Source organism: Poromitra crassiceps (assembly GCF_964638095.1).
Source record: "Poromitra crassiceps genome assembly, chromosome: 20".
Classification (NCBI taxonomy): domain Eukaryota; kingdom Metazoa; phylum Chordata; class Actinopteri; order Beryciformes; family Melamphaidae; genus Poromitra; species Poromitra crassiceps.
In genome coordinates this window covers 11731265-11748764 of record NC_139637.1, presented here as the reverse complement: position 1 = coordinate 11748764, position 17500 = coordinate 11731265, and the positions used below count along the sequence as shown (strand labels likewise).

Here is a 17500-nt window from a genome sequence, read left to right as displayed (position 1 = left end):
TGGGGCGGAGTTCATATCGCCCCAGAGCAGGGGCAGCCACATTTGAGTCCCAGCAGCCATCTGTACCGTGATCAGACCGGCAGGGTTCGCATCACACCAGAGGAGAGGCAGCGCCGTTTGGACACCCGGAGCTGCCTGTACTGTGGCCGAGCCAGGCATTACCTCTCCTCCTGCTCCCAGCGCTCAGTAAGTGGGCCCACCACTCGCCGGGGTCAGGGCTCTAAGAGTTCAGCCCTGAAGCCCATATGGGTGGGCAGCATTCACGTGACCGTTGAGTGGCAGTGTCTCTCCAAGAGGGTTAAGGAGTTGGAGAAGACCGTCGATCATCTCGTCACTGCCTACTGCCTGACTGTGCAGCCCAGTCCGACCAGCCCCGTCCCCCCGCAGGGGGCCTCCCAGTCTGCTGGCCTTGAGGCCCAACCTGTGGGGGTCCTACCCCAACTACAGGTCGGGATGGTAGGCCTTCCCCTCGCTGAGTCTGAGCCCGGTCCTCAGCAGCAGTCTAAATACAGGTCTAAGCGTCGACGTTCGCCCCAATCCTGGGATTCCTATCTGGCTGCGGAGGGATTCGGTTCTCTTGTCCGCCTTTTGTCTAGGCCGCCATCCCCCGGGGGAGAGCCTCCTGTGGCTCTGCCTTCAGGAACGGCAGCATTGGTTGAGGCTCAGCCTTTGGGTCGTGCGGAGCCTTCTGGTGCTCCGCTCTCTGAGCCTGCGACATCCCCTTTGGTTCCTTCTTCCAAGTTTGGGGCCCCACCTTCGGAGCCCGCGGAGTTTGAGGTGTTGCGTCAGGAGAACAGTTCTTGTTGGTCCCCACCAGACCGTGACATTGACCCTTTTGATGGTCTCCAGTCTCCCAGGTTTGGATCGTGCCCCGGGGGATGGCCGACTCCAGAGGATCCACCGGATTCTGCAGCATTTCTGCTCTCCAGATGTCATCTTTGATGGTCTCATTGGACGCGCGTCCGTAGAGGGGAGGGTACTATTAGGATGATGTCATCATTCCTACTGTGATGTCATAGATCACTCACTGATGATGTCATAACACAAGGTGATGTCATGTCCGGGACCTATAAAGGTTCGGTTCTGCAGGTCCTCTGCAGTTGTTCAAAGACTATTCTCACTACAACCCTCTGCAACAGTTCCCAGCTTTCGAACCTTGCAGACCCAGCTATCAAGTTCCACAGCGTTCCTAGTTATCGAGACTTCAGTTACCAAGTGTGTCTTGGCCATCAAGTATCCGCACGTAAATCCACCAGTCTCACAGCCAACCCCTAACACATTATTAGTCTCGCTTGCCAGACACTCCCAGCAAAGCAACATAGAAGGCACGCTAACGTAGCTACCAAGCTAACGCCAACCAAACAAACCACTGCAGCACTAGCGTTAGACAAAACAAGCAGACTTACCAAATACAGTAGGTAGACGCCAAGTTTCCAATACATGTCCAGTATAATGGGTATAATCCATACTGCATTTATGATCGCTGTTCCGCTGAGAGAAATGCACTTTTACAAGGCACAACTGAGCTACGTTAGCGTAAGTTGCCCACTGCTCCTGGTTAGACAGCGTCTCCAGCACGTTGCCTACAGGAATCCGTACCATTATATATATATATATTACTAAGTAAGTAAAAGGCTTTTGACAGAACTCAAAAAACATATTTAATGCTACTGAGACATGAAGAGTGATATCAGTATGAATTGTGCAGAGATTTACAAGATATTGTATTGTTGTACAGATGCTCCTCACAGCTTCATCTACACCAGCGATGATGTGGAGCTGGGAGTGGAGAACCACCTCATCGCCCATGTGACTGGGTTCTACCCTGCTCCTGTCAAGGTCTACTGGACCAGGAACGACGTGAACGTGACTGAAGGAACCACCCTCAACGTCCCCTACCCCAACAAAGATGGCACCTTCAGCCAGGTCGCCAGGCTGAGCTTCATCCCACAGCTTGGAGACATCTACAGCTGTTCTGTGGAGCACCGAGCCTTGAGTCAGCCGCTGACCCGGATCTGGGGTGAGGCACCTTTATCTGTTAGCTAACCAAAACTACAGTTAGCTAACATCAACCAAAACTATAGCTGTCTTCCTGTATGTTCATGCATTTGGTTCCTCCTCAGATGTGGAGCAGGAGCAGCCGGGGATCGGACCTGAGGTGTTTTGTGGACTGGGTCTGACCGTGGCTCTGCTGGGCGTGGCCACAGGAACCTTCTTCCTCATCAAAGGAATCGAATGCAATTGATCAGTTATTGATCAGTTATTGATGATGTGAGGCAGACTGAAGGAGCTGCAGGAGTTAACAGACTGCTATCTGTCCTGCTGGTTTTATACTGCTTCTCTCCTGTGTGGATCTGTACTGATTCACCTCACATGTTAACTTTCACACAAACAAATCAATTAACTTTTTATCTGTATGTTCTTTTTAGTAATAACTATTTACATTTTCACTGTTTAACTTTTAAATTACAAAGGTTTCTATTGTGGCATTTGGACTAGTCAACCACTGCTTATATTATGGGTGCATTTGTAAACAGTCACTCTGAGCACCAGAGTGCACTCAAACTGGACCGTTCATAAAGCATTGAATTTCTTTGAACAGCCGCCCTCTCATTTTAGTCTAGAAGACAGGGCCCGTATTTATCAAGCTTCCTAGAATTACTCCTAAGAACACTGCTAAGAGTACACTTATGAGCAAAAAAATTCCCAGCTAAAAGCTGCACTTAAAAGTCAGTTATTATGCATCTCACTCCCTCTTTCAGCGAGGTGTAGGACTGAATCCTAAATGTCAATCTCAGAGCTGATTTACGACAGGTGTGTGTGCCGTAAAGGGAAATGTTGATGACGCAATTCCAAGTACACAGGAATGGCCAATCGCTGAATGGAATCCCTTATGCACGAAATATCCTAAATAGAGATGATTCAACAGTGAAATGCACAATGGGAGTGTAGCATATATTCACCAATAATTTCAGAAGAAATTATCAACAAAATAATACAAGATAGCCTACATTGAAAATCACTCAAGAATAGGCTAAATCTTTCCTAATACACCCAATTTACCTAATCCCACAACTGACTCGAAACTGGTGTGCTGTCAATTGACTACCCTATATAGCCAGGTTCTATAGGCTGTATGATGAGCAAACATGGAATCCAAAGGAAAGCCGAATTGGAGGGAGGATGACACGCTGTGCTTAGTGGAGAAGATTCGCGCACGTCTCTGTCTCCTGAATGCCATGATGTCAACATCAGTGGTGTCGTCTACGTGATACGCAGGTATACGCCGTATACACACTGCGAAATGACTCAGATTTGCATATGCGCACTGGGAAATGCGCTATGATATGTATCGTTTTCAATTTCCATTTATAAAATTCACCCTGTGCGCTCTGTGTGTTACCCTACGTTCACACACAGCACCCAAGCCTTGCCTTTACCCACGCTTTTAAATAGGCGTCCTTTTTAGTCAATGAGGCTGTGTACACAGGGCGCCTCAACGTGAACCTTCCGTGTACCCACGCCTCGCCTGAGCTGCGCCGATTTTTACGTGAGTTCTATTTTCAAGCCAACTAGGCGCGTGAAGGCATATTTTTTCTGTCAAGCCATGAAAGAAAAACGCGACAATATCCGTGGGAAATGTCAGTCAGAGTCAGTATACCCTCTGAAAAAAGGTAGACTACACCACTGGTCAACATTGCCCTGCTGGCAACTCCTAACCACTTAGGACACCTCCTGAGGACTCTTAAATAGCTGGGGGAGTAGGAGTGTTTCCTAGTCTTAAGAAGGTTGATAAAAAGCTTTTATTCTTAAGTGTGAGAGTAGGACTAAATTTCACAAATTCTCAGCACTTAAGGACTAAAATGGCACTCTGAGATGCTTGATAAATACGGGCCCGACAGATGTTTAGAGCATCAGATTGAATTTACGAATGCACCCTGAGTAGCCTATTTTAGCCTACATACTTTTGTTAAATTACATTATGCTAGAAATATTGTGTGCTCATTTCTAGCATGCCTCGCTGCCTCGCACACTCACGGGTGATTATTTTTATTTTGGGCACTTTCATGTTCCTGGATGCATTTTTAATCTTTTTTTCATGTTTTTGTTATTATTGCTTAGTATGCTTTATTACTCACCTAGACTTTATTATTCTCTTGGAATATTTCTTTATCTACTTTTATACTGTTTTATGTTGACATTTCACCATTTCCGTCTTGTCCCCAAAACAGAGTTTTACTATTACTAATATAAATACAGTTGAATCAATGATTTTCTCTCAAATATTTATATCTACAATTTGTGACTTTGTTTGTTTACACCAGCCTACCCAATCAGAGTGAAGAGGCTCATTAACATACTGGGAAAACTTTATTATACCTCCAGTTGTGTTTTCACTCATGATGAGAATTCTGTCTCTTTTTAGTGATCCAGATCATTTAGCTCAGCTCAGTAATGAGAGCCGGCTCTTTGGACTCTCAAATGGCTCTTCAGTTTGTATTCTACCGCCTTTATCATTCAGTAAATTTAGTAATCTTTTGACTTATGATTGGTATGTGTGCATACAGTATGCATCACTTACATTATTCAATTAATTATACTAAAGCTTATAATTTCCAGATTAATACCATCATTTTACATTAGCCTGTGTTTGGTAATGAAATAATGTAAAACCATAACATGATATACTGTATATAACAACATAGTAAACCCTGCTTAATATGATATAATATATTTACCTTACATTCTGCCTTTAGGTTGTCTGTTATTAAAAATGCATCTAAATACTGCTTCATTTGTGACTGTCACTCATCTTGTTTGCTGTTGTCTGTCATCACACATGATTGGTTGCACGCTCACACACACATCAACACAACAGTCAGTCCATGGAGTTCATGTGACCGAGCAGTGTGGTGAAAAGATGCTATTATTATTAGGGGGGATAATCGTCTCTCAGACGGGAGCCAGTGTAGCTGAGTCAATGTTGTGTATTTTTGTGAACATTCTACAGCCGTTACACCAGCTCGATCACAGCCCCTCAAAGTAAAACAGCAAAACAACACAGAATGACTGTTGATGGCAAAATAAAGTGGAAGTTAAATACTGTCAGTGGAGTGGTATCCAGTGTGTATTGAGATACTTTGATTGATCAACAAATCAATGTTATCATCAGCATAAAACTGTCCCATTTAGATATTGCTATAGTCTGTGTTACGACCCAGTCTAGGGTTTAGGCCGCAGCAAGGACGTTCACACAGAAACCAAGATAAATTGTACAAAAATACTTTACTTTGATTAAAATCAGTTACAGGGTATGTTCCTTTTCACTGGTACACTTAACACAATTTAACATAAAGACAGACATTACAATTACCTTAACTTAACAGACACCAACCAGAACCAAATACAAACAAAAATGAACATGGGTTTCCATGTGAGCAGACCGATGAGAGTGGAGCCCCTGTCGCCTCCACTCTGCTGTTCAACTGTCCGTCCTCCACATTTGTAGAGGAGCAGTGGCTGATCTTCTCCAATCAGCCACCATCAGCAACAGCCTTGTAGAATGACTTCTCTCCTTGATGAAGCAACCAGCATGCAGACACCTAGAACACAGCCAATCAGTCACACAGCACAAACACACTGACATGCACCAGGCTCCCATCAGTCAATCAGGCATGCAGATGAAGAAAAGAAAATACAGAGGATCCCAGTAGGCTACAGGGAATAAAGTCACCTATATGACCCCCAGGGTCATAACACCTCCCCTCCTAAAAATCAAACATCCCACCCCTAATTACATGTTTGACAAATGAGAAGAAAAACAACAGACCTAACAACAAAAATACACATTGTCACCCCATCACTCCTAATGGTGACCACTGTCACCCTTCTTCCTCATGTTGACCCCTGCCAACCCATCTCTCCTAATGGGAACCACGTTACCCCTCTTTCCTAATGGCAACCAATGTGTTCAAGCAAGCTATCCCAGCAAGCTACCGAAGGACCACGAAATTCAATTAAGGACCGCAACCGAAAAGCCTTGAAATTTAGCAAGCTACCGAAGCAAGCTACTAAAGAACTACAAAATTGAAACGACGAACTACGAAATGCACCGGCGCACGAAAACTGAAGAGGCAAAAACAACAGATACAGTATTTGTGCACAACAGTATTTGGCACGTCTATGTCCTTTTTAGTGACCGAGCCCTTTTAAAATAAAGGACGGCTGCAAAATTGCACTTTACACAAGCCAGACATAGACTTGACGCAATCTAGGCAAAAAAAAAACAGACCACAGGATGAGCACTCCAACCAATGTCTGTTTTGGCGACAAGAATTAAAACCTCTCCAATAGAAGTCAAAGATTTTAGCCTGCCCCAACGCACCCCCAAAACTGACCAGCCACAGCTGCATCAGGTAACATAATTCTGCTCATTCAAAGACAAATCAACCCCACTCACAGACCCAAAAGGTTCCCCAATACAAATAACTCAAACATTGGAAACAATTCTCTGCTTGACACATTTTAACCATAGCTCAGTGGTTTTAACACAACTTAATTCAATGCATGTTTGGTTGGCAGTTAACACAAGAGCAAACTTTTACCAGTATGCCCCTATAACTAAATTGTACACACGCAAAACAAAGTCCATTTTTATAATTAACACTGGCCCATAAGAATAAATAAGTGCAGTTCCACATGCAGCTTGTTGGACACATCGAAGTCATCAGGAGGATGTATACGGTTACAGGTGCTATACTCACCAGCCTCTATCCTGGCTGAGCGATCTTAACCCATCAGATGCTACTCTGCATGGGCATGGCTTTACCTTGGCCTCCCGTTCCTGGATGCGGGCATAGACGGATTATGACTTCACGGGCCCCTGGGCATGCCCCCCTCACGGGCCCCCCCTCACAGCCCAAAAAAAAAAAAAAAATTTTTTTTTTTTTTTTTTGCCCCGATTTTTTTTTATCCAGAATGCAACTCAGGCAAGTTATCAGATATCTGCACTGATTGCAAAGGGTGGACAGCTTTTTCATGTGGTGACTTTGTGAAACAGTGTCTGAATGTGGCTGCAGATATACTGTGTTCACGCCTGAGATTGCATCCCTGCAAATTGTCATGGCAAATTGTTTACAAAAGATGAACAATAAAGCTGATTTTCAAAGTACCTTGAGGATTTTTCAAGTTGTGAATTAAGTCAAATTTCTCTCTTGATTACAAAGGTGGAAAATACAACTGTTGTTTTTAACTGGGTGTTTACTGATTAAATGTTTAAGCTCCCCACAAATGCAGATGTTTTTTTTTAAATATATATAACCAATTGCAAATTATTACAATTACCAAACAGCTAAAAAGTAGATTATTATATTGAAATGTTATTTTAGAATGTTAATTTTCTATAAAACACAATACATTTTAATGTAATTCCACAACGTTTATTTTTGGCCCTCGGCCCTCCACCCAGATTGAGTTTTGGCCCTTCATGGGAAAGAATTTGGGCACCCCTGAGCTAGAGTCTCTTCGCAGGCCGCCTGCGAAGTGAGCTCAGGGGCCCATAAGCTAGAGTCTCAGCTGCGAAGTGAGCTCAGGGGGCCCATAAGCTAGAGTCTCAGCTGCGAAGTGAGCTCAGGGGGGCCATAAGCTAGAGTCTCAGCTGCGAAGTGAGCTCAGGGGCCCATAAGCTAGAGTCTCAGCTGCGAAGTGAGCTCAGGGGGGCCATAAGCTAGAGTCTCAGCTGCGAAGTGAGCTCAGGGGGCCCATAAGCTAGAGTCTCAGCTGCGAAGTGAGCTCAGGGGCCCATAAGCTAGAGTCTCAGCTGCGAAGTGAGCTCAGGGGCCCATAAGCTAGAGTCTCAGCTGCGAAGTGAGCTCAGGGGCCCCATCAGTTAGAGTCTCTTCGCAGGCCGCCTGTGTGGCTCTCGGGCCCCTGGGCCTGTGCCCGGTATGCCCGTTCAGTAATACAGCCCTGGATGCGGGGATGTGCTAGCTCCACCTCCCGCTCCATCAGGACTGATTGCCAAACGCCAACACCTGGGTTCAGTGAAATGAAAAACTTCAGTGTGCACCTGGAGTGAATCCAGCAATCTGCATAACTGTCCCCAGCCCGTGCCGCACACCAGCTCTCAGCATGGGCAAAGCAATCGTCACCACCTCATCCACACCAGTAACCAGTACAACTCACCTCCATCTTACGCTCCACTGGAGCCATTGGGACAAAAAACAAACTCACCTTTTCACCGTCTCCACGTCCCTCCTTTAACCACTAGAGATGACACCAGGAAAACAGCCTGTGTAGCCATCCCCCACCAACTGCTTAAACCAGCTCCACTCATTCAAACCCACTGGCCACTGCACAAACTTATTTAACCAGAATGACACGATACGAAAGAGATTCTACAAAACTAAACAAAACTGTCATACAAGCCTGAAAACAAAAAGCTAAGCTGAAATGTTCACTTAACCAGATAACTAAGTTACAAACAAAACCAAATTAAGATTTAGTTGCTGAACCAACTAAATCCACTGAGAAAAGACCGGAACGAGCCCCCAATTGTTACGACCCAGTCTAGGGTTTAGGCCGCAGCAAGGACATTCACACAGAAACCAAGATAAATTGTACAAAAATACTTTACTTTGATTAAAATCAGTTACAGGGCATGTTCCTTTTCACTGGTACACTTAACACAATTTAACATAAAGACAGACATTACAATTACCTTAACAGACACCAACCAGAACCAAATACAAACAAAAATGAACATGGGTTTCCATGTGAGCAGACCGATGAGAGTGGAGCCCCTGTCGCCTCCACTCTGCTGTTCAACTGTCCGTCCTCCACATTTGTAGAGGAGCAGTGGCTGATCTTCTCCAATCAGCCACCATCAGCAACAGCCTTGTAGAATGACTTCTCTCCTTGATGAAGCAACCAGCATGCAGACACCTAGAACACAGCCAATCAGTCACACAGCACAAACACACTGACATGCACCAGGCTCCCATCAGTCAATCAGGCATGCAGATGAAGAAAAGAAAATACAGAGGATCCCAGTAGGCTACAGGGAATAAAGTCACCTATATGACCCCCAGGGTCATAACACCTCCCCTCCTAAAAATCAAACATCCCACCCCTAATTACATGTTTGACGAATGAGAAGAAAAACAACAGACCTAACAACAAAAATACACATTGTCACCCCATCACTCCTAATGGTGACCACTGTCACCCTTCTTCCTCATGTTGACCCCTGCCAACCCATCTCTCCTAATGGGAACCACGTTACCCCTCTTTCCTAATGGCAACCAATGTGTTCAAGCAAGCTATCCCAGCAAGCTACCGAAGGACCACGAAATTCAATTAAGGACCGCAACCGAAAAGCCTTGAAATTTAGCAAGCTACCGAAGCAAGCTACTAAAGAACTACAAAATTGAAACGACGAACTACGAAATGCACCGGCGCACGAAAACTGAAGAGGCAAAAACAACAGATACAGTATTTGTGCACAACAGTATTTGGCACGTCTATGTCCTTTTTAGTGACCGAGCCCTTTTAAAATAAAGGACGGCTGCAAAATTGCACTTTACACAAGCCAGACATAGACTTGACGCAATCTAGGCAAAAAAAAAACAGACCACAGGATGAGCACTCCAACCAATGTCTGTTTTGGCGACAAGAATTAAAACCTCTCCAATAGAAGTCAAAGATTTTAGCCTGCCCCAACGCACCCCCAAAACTGACCAGCCACAGCTGCATCAGGTAACATAATTCTGCTCATTCAAAGACAAATCAACCCCACTCACAGACCCAAAAGGTTCCCCAATATAAATAACTCAAACATTGGAAACAATTCTCTGCTTGACACATTTTAACCATATAGTCCATGGGCCAGACCATATATCGGTATCACTCAAGGTGGCAAAATATAGTCACATTTTTTGAAAAGGTACATGTCCATAGATGATATTTTGGTATGATAACCTTTGCTAAGTGGTAGCTTTGTCACAGTTATCAGCACATGAAGTTAACCACCCCCTACAATAAATTGGTATCTTAGACGCTGGTGCATATCCTACTTTAGGCTCATTTTCAGGACCTTTACTCATGTTTTATGAAGGCATGTTTGGTCTAATTTCAAAGGGTAGACTCATAGGTTCATTTAAGCACAGTTGTGAGTTTGTCTAATAAACATAGAGGTCACATGGGCTCTTCAAAGTGTCAACAACATTCGTTTAACCACCATTTCCGCCTAAACTATAGTCTTTATTTGAGCATTATGACATGTAGGAACATCACTGACACAAATAACAAAACCTGAAATACTCACAGGACTGTAACAATTGAGGAAATGTATAATCTTCCCATATTATCCCACCATGAAGGCTGATTGTGGGCCTTATAGTAGAATATGAACCCGGGCCAGAATTTTCACTAATTGGTACCATCCAAGTTGACAAATTCTAGTTTTGTATTTTGAAAAGGTCTGTACCTTTAGATGATATTTCAACTTGATAAACCTTCCCAAGTGGTATGTTAGTCACAGTTAACCCTCAATGACACCAAACGTTGATCCAAAGAAAGAGACAATCGTGTCAAGAATTCTAACTTATCATTTATTTAACCAATGAACTTTATCATCACCACTATCACAAATATAATATTAAACAGTATTCATATTCGGTTTTATTCATCATCATCATTATCATCATAGTCATCCAGGGTCACGGCCTCCTCATGGGAAGACTTTAGCTCTTCAACATTACAATCTTTTTTGTTGAGACAATAGCATGTCTCTCCACAGGTTGCAAATAGCTGCTTGTCCTGAAGCTGTGCCCAGTTCTGTGGTAGCTTTCACTGGTCCATGATGAATGTTATCAAGGCAGTTTTGCTGTCTGGATTTCTTAAAAGCTTTCTCCACTGCACGACATTGTGTCCTGGGGCAATGTTCTTCCATTGAGTGCTACTACTTGCTGAACCACAACTGCATCTCTCTGCATTCTTGATTGATGTTTTCCAGTACACATCAAACACCACATCTATTCAGTTACTGAGTAACTGAAAGAGAGAGAAAGAGTAACTGTTACTCTTTCTCCTTCATGCAACGCTAGGTTCAACACAGAACCAGCAATCTCTCCAAAAGTCTTGCCATCATCTTTCAGCATGAGTGTCTCCAATATCCTCAACTGCTAATGTTGATTTCTCTAAGTCGCTAGCGAGTGCAGCGGCTTTGTTGGTTTTCCGCAATGAGACATCTGGATTAGGGATGTCGACGGTTAACCGTTAACCGGTTAACCGCCGAGAACGTCTTTGGTCGGTTAAGCATGTCGGTTAAACGGTCAATTTCCATGTTAATTTGCATATAACAGTGTTGCCAATGTGGCGATTCCCCCCCCCCTCCTTCGTGGTCAGCAATGTAACATAAGTATATTAAATGATGGGGCAAGTATTAATCAAGCTAGATTTGGAAATAAACACATGATTCATGTTGATTTTATCTACCTGATGTCTGAGCAAACGCATTCCGCAGCGAAACACACACACAGCTGAACACCTGCTGCAGCCACAGTGAAGTGAGCCCACTGACTGCCCCGCCCCTCTGTTGCTCCTGTCTGAGCACACAGCTCAGATGTGCTCTGTGACCATTTCAGAAGGATTAACACACCCAGCGAAACAATCAGCTCATACATGTTCTATAGTTTTGTTAATTCCGTGTGTGCTGTCATTAGCCTACTTTTCCTTCACTGTCTCATTCGGTCGGTCTAACTCTCTCCCTCCCTTCGCAGTGCATGTTCATCATGCACACGCATGCATACGCGCGCACTCAATGATGAAACAGTAGTTTTTGCCGTGTTACAAAAATGACATGAAGCGGTCGAATTGACGATTGAAAAGTATCAATTAACGTTAACGTTACTGTCCAACACATGGCAGTTCGGATAAATTGTTTCACAAGAGACTGCGTGCGGAGTGCGGACTCGTTTTTATAATGTACGTGGAGCCCTGCCAGACACAGAGAGCACAGCTCTCGCCGCGTGTGTGAAGAGAGAGAGCGAACGGGTGAGACAGAAGCAAACTATTTTTTGCAGATCTCAAAAGCAGGTAAACCACTGTGGGATTAGTGAGACTATTGCTAAAAGAGAAGATACTGTAGTGATGCGCACTTTGTCAGTGCGCCCTGCAGCCTGGGCTGTCGTCCGCTCAAACACTACTTCACGGGGCGGCTGCGTGTCAATTGACGTGTCCTTCATATGCAAAGCGTGCAGCTCTAAGCAGTATAGCCTATCGGAGGAATGTTTTTGTTTAGATGGCTGGAGGGTTCAACTTGTCTTCTCGTTTTGTTAATGTGTTTTTTTCTGCTTGTAGATGTAAAAAATAAACGCTTTCTACTGAAAAAAAATCAAGCATTTGTTGTGGTAATGGTTAATGGGGCACAGACAGTAAAATAGCGCATTTTAATCTTCTCGGTTAACCGACAGTTGTTGGCTAATGAGTGTCGGTTGTCGGTCAAGAAAAATTATGATTTTCGACATCCCTAATCTGGATTGAAAGTGACCAAGGCAATGGACCATGAGCCAGGACATCTTCAATGTGCAGATCTTTACTTTGCGAAGCAATGATCATATGCCCAAAAATATTTCTATCTGCTTTCAAGACCAGCTCCTTGTTTTGTGTTTGGTTTCCTCTATCTCTTTTTGTGATGCCTGAGAATGTCTTTCAGATTCTTTTTTTCCCACTTTGTCATGGAACTTGGTTGCTGGTTACTCTTTCTCTATCATATGATTGTTCAATGTGTTATTATTACTACTGTAATTGCTACTGTTGTGGTAGCTAGAATTAGCTAGACATATTTTATGTGAAGTCCTGAGACATGCTTGTGAATTAGGGCTATACAAATACACTTGACTTGACTGACTTGACTTGGTGACACAGCAATACCTGTGGAAAGGCTGATGATATTAGACTGATCTGGACCTAGAGGGTTTACCCAGCTTTTCTCCATAAGCTCTACAAAGGCATTCACATCTGCCCTATCCTTCTCTATTCTGGGCTTCTGTAGATCGTGATGACTGAAACAGTCTGTGGACTTGTTGCCTCTCATGTTCCTGAGCTGCCTCAGATACTGACTTCTGTCTGAAGTGACTGCACCAGCTTTCAGGCTGAAACCCTTGGTTCCTCCAGCAGTCTGATTGTCCTTGTTTATGGTCTCCTCAATTGTCTGGTCTACCATAATCTTTCCAATATGGAATAATTTGTCTGCAGGACGTATGCACCGTCATCCAGTGTATGTGATGCCAACAATCTTTGCTACCTGCTGCTCTGCACCAAATGTCCTCGAGTGGCCACCGCCCGGGTGGGGTCGTCAAAAGGGCCTTTCTGTGTGGAGTTTGCATGTTCTCCCCGTGCCCCCTGGGGGTTTCCTTCATATAGGGACCCCTCACCAAAACATGCAATATCCTGGTCACTGAAGTGGTGCCTCCTCTGGTCGTTCAGGGCGCCTGTTCAGAGGGAGGGGAACTCATTGGAATAGCGTGATCATCCCACGTGCTATGTCCTACCGGTGAAGCTTCCCCTGTCAGGTGAAAAGAAGTGACTGGCTACACTGCCCATGTCTCGGAGGAAGCATAGAGCCAGTTTCAGCTCTCCCCAGATCGGCAGAGGATGGAGCAGCAACCAGGATAAATAAATTAAAAATGAGCACTAATGGGGGATAAAAAATTTGGGAAAAAAGTAAGATTTTTCTTTACTGTTTAACATTATATTTGTGATAGTGGTGTTCTGTTCAAATAAAGTGACAAGATTGTCTCTTTCTTTGGATTAATGTTTGGTGTCATTGAGGGTTAACTGTGACTAATATACCACTTGGGAAGGTTTATCAAGTTGAAATATCATCTAAAGGTACAGACCCTTTCAAAATACAAAACTAGAATTTGTCAACTTGGATGGTACCAATTAGTGAAAATTCTGGCCCGGGCCCATCAAAATCCCACAATCAGCCTTCATAGTGGGATAATATGGGAAGATTATACATTTCCTCAATTGTTACAGTCCTGTGAGTATTTCAGGTTTTGTTATTTGTGTCAGTGATGTTCCTACATGTCATAATGCTCAAATAAAGACTATAGTTTAGGCGGAAATGGTGGTTAAACGAATGTTGTTGACACTTTGAAGAGCCCATGTGACCTCTATGTTTATTAGACAAACTCACAACTGTGCTTAAATGAACCTATGAGTCTACCCTTTAAAATTAGACCAACCATGCCTTCATAAAAATGAGTAAAGGTGCTGAAAATGAGCCTAAAGTAGGATATGCACCAGCGCCTAGATACCAATTTATTGTAGGGAGTGGTTAACTTCATGTGCTGATAACTGTGACAAAGCTACCACTTAGCAAAGGTTATCATACCAAAATATAATCTATGGACATGTACCTTTTCAAAAAATGTGACTAGATTTTGCCACCTTGAGTGATACCAATGAGTGAAATTTGGGGCTTTGGCCCATGGACTAATAGCTCAGTGGTTTTAACACAACTTAATTCAATGCATGTTTGGTTGGCAGTTAACACAAGAGCAAACTTTTACCAGTATGCCCCTATAACTAAATTGTACACACGCAAAACAAAGTCCATTTTTATAATTAACACTGGCCCATAAGAATAAATAAGTGCAGTTCCACATGCAGCTTGTTGGACACATCGAAGTCATCAGGAGGATGTATACGGTTACAGGTGCTATACTCACCAGCCTCTATCCTGGCTGAGCGATCTTAACCCATCAGATGCTACTCTGCATGGGCATGGCTTTACCTTGGCCTCCCGTTCCTGGATGCGGGCATAGACGGATTATGACTTCACGGGCCCCTGGGCATGCCCCCCTCACGGGCCCCCCCTCACAGCCCAAAAAAAAAAATTTTTTTTTTTTTTTTTTTTTTTGCCCCGATTTTTTTTTATCCAGAATGCAACTCAGGCAAGTTATCAGATATCTGCACTGATTGCAAAGGGTGGACAGCTTTTTCATGTGGTGACTTTGTGAAACAGTGTCTGAATGTGGCTGCAGATATACTGTGTTCACGCCTGAGATTGCATCCCTGCAAATTGTCATGGCAAATTGTTTACAAAAGATGAACAATAAAGCTGATTTTCAAAGTACCTTGAGGATTTTTCAAGTTGTGAATTAAGTCAAATTTCTCTCTTGATTACAAAGGTGGAAAATACAACTGTTGTTTTTAACTGGGTGTTTACTGATTAAATGTTTAAGCTCCCCACAAATGCAGATGTTTTTTTTAAATATATATAACCAATTGCAAATTATTACAATTACCAAACAGCTAAAAAGTAGATTATTATATTGAAATGTTATTTTAGAATGTTAATTTTCTATAAAACACAATACATTTTAATGTAATTCCACAACGTTTATTTTTGGCCCTCGGCCCTCCACCCAGATTGAGTTTTGGCCCTTCATGGGAAAGAATTTGGGCACCCCTGAGCTAGAGTCTCTTCGCAGGCCGCCTGCGAAGTGAGCTCAGGGGCCCATAAGCTAGAGTCTCAGCTGCGAAGTGAGCTCAGGGGGCCCATAAGCTAGAGTCTCAGCTGCGAAGTGAGCTCAGGGGGGCCATAAGCTAGAGTCTCAGCTGCGAAGTGAGCTCAGGGGCCCATAAGCTAGAGTCTCAGCTGCGAAGTGAGCTCAGGGGGGCCATAAGCTAGAGTCTCAGCTGCGAAGTGAGCTCAGGGGGCCCATAAGCTAGAGTCTCAGCTGCGAAGTGAGCTCAGGGGCCCATAAGCTAGAGTCTCAGCTGCGAAGTGAGCTGAGGGGCCCATAAGCTAGAGTCTCAGCTGCGAAGTGAGCTCAGGGGCCCCATCAGTTAGAGTCTCTTCGCAGGCCGCCTGTGTGGCTCTCGGGCCCCTGGGCCTGTGCCCGGTATGCCCGTTCAGTAATACAGCCCTGGATGCGGGGATGTGCTAGCTCCACCTCCCGCTCCATCAGGACTGATTGCCAAACGCCAACACCTGGGTTCAGTGAAATGAAAAACTTCAGTGTGCACCTGGAGTGAATCCAGCAATCTGCATAACTGTCCCCAGCCCGTGCCGCACACCAGCTCTCAGCATGGGCAAAGCAATCGTCACCACCTCATCCACACCAGTAACCAGTACAACTCACCTCCATCTTACGCTCCACTGGAGCCATTGGGACAAAAAACAAACTCACCTTTTCACCGTCTCCACGTCCCTCCTTTAACCACTAGAGATGACACCAGGAAAACAGCCTGTGTAGCCATCCCCCACCAACTGCTTAAACCAGCTCCACTCATTCAAACCCACTGGCCACTGCACAAACTTATTTAACCAGAATGACACGATACGAAAGAGATTCTACAAAACAAAACAAAACTGTCATACAAGCCTGAAAACAAAAAGCTAAGCTGAAATGTTCACTTAACCAGATAACTAAGTTACAAACAAAACCAAATTAAGATTTAGTTGCTGAACCAACTAAATCCACTGAGAAAAGACCGGAACGAGCCCCCAATTGTTACGACCCAGTCTAGGGTTTAGGCCGCAGCAAGGACATTCACACAGAAACCAAGATAAATTGTACAAAAATACTTTACTTTGATTAAAATCAGTTACAGGGCATGTTCCTTTTCACTGGTACACTTAACACAATTTAACATAAAGACAGACATTACAATTACCTTAACTTAACAGACACCAACCAGAACCAAATACAAACAAAAATGAACATGGGTTTCCATGTGAGCAGACCGATGAGAGTGGAGCCCCTGTCGCCTCCACTCTGCTGTTCAACTGTCCGTCCTCCACATTTGTAGAGGAGCAGTGGCTGATCTTCTCCAATCAGCCACCATCAGCAACAGCCTTGTAGAATGACTTCTCTCCTTGATGAAGCAACCAGCATGCAGACACCTAGAACACAGCCAATCAGTCACACAGCACAAACACACTGACATGCACCAGGCTCCCATCAGTCAATCAGGCATGCAGATGAAGAAAAGAAAATACAGAGGATCCCAGTAGGCTACAGGGAATAAAGTCACCTATATGACCCCCAGGGTCATAACAGTCTGTTTATAGCCTACCTGCCTGCCTGTCTACCTGTCTCCGTCTGCCTGCTTGTCTTTCTGCCTGTTTGCCTGTCTTTCTGTCTGTCTGTCTCTCTGTCTACCTGCCCGTTTGCCTGTCTGCCTGCTTGTCTGTCCCTATGTCACCGACCGTAGATTGCCCAGCTGATTCGGTGACGTATTTTTCAGTCCCAAATTATTGGTTGCTGTCAGTGTCAATCATCGAACTGCTTCGACAATTCTGCCAAAGAACTTAAATTGATAAGAACTTTTGTCTGATCTAGAGCTGTAAGACCGGAAACAGTTACGGGAGACAGCTGCCATGACAGTTTGCCCGCTTCAAATGGTATTTTAGAGCCATAATATTGTTATAAATATCGACAACTAGCCAACAGATATCAAAGCTGGTGGGCTTTATGGAAAG

At 44.1% G+C, this 17500-nt stretch overlaps 1 protein-coding gene across 2 annotated transcripts in view; it reads left to right on the top strand.

Moving 5' to 3' along the window:
* The window catches only part of LOC310794599 (rano class II histocompatibility antigen, B alpha chain-like), a 48031-nt gene that overhangs the window by 2499 nt on the left and 28032 nt on the right, over window positions 1-17500 (top strand). Inside the window, exons 3-4 of one of the 2 annotated variants that reach the window (XR_014553575.1) lie at window positions 1739-2020; window positions 2124-4452. Coding sequence is in view for 1 of the 2 variants with exons in the window: in XM_083656585.1 (XP_083512711.1) it covers window positions 1739-2020; window positions 2124-2245 (404 nt within the window). In the remaining variant the exon portion in view is untranslated. Of the gene's footprint in view, window positions 1-1738; window positions 2021-2123; window positions 4785-17500 lie in introns of those variants that run through there. The other variant, XM_083656585.1, reaches the window with a different exon arrangement.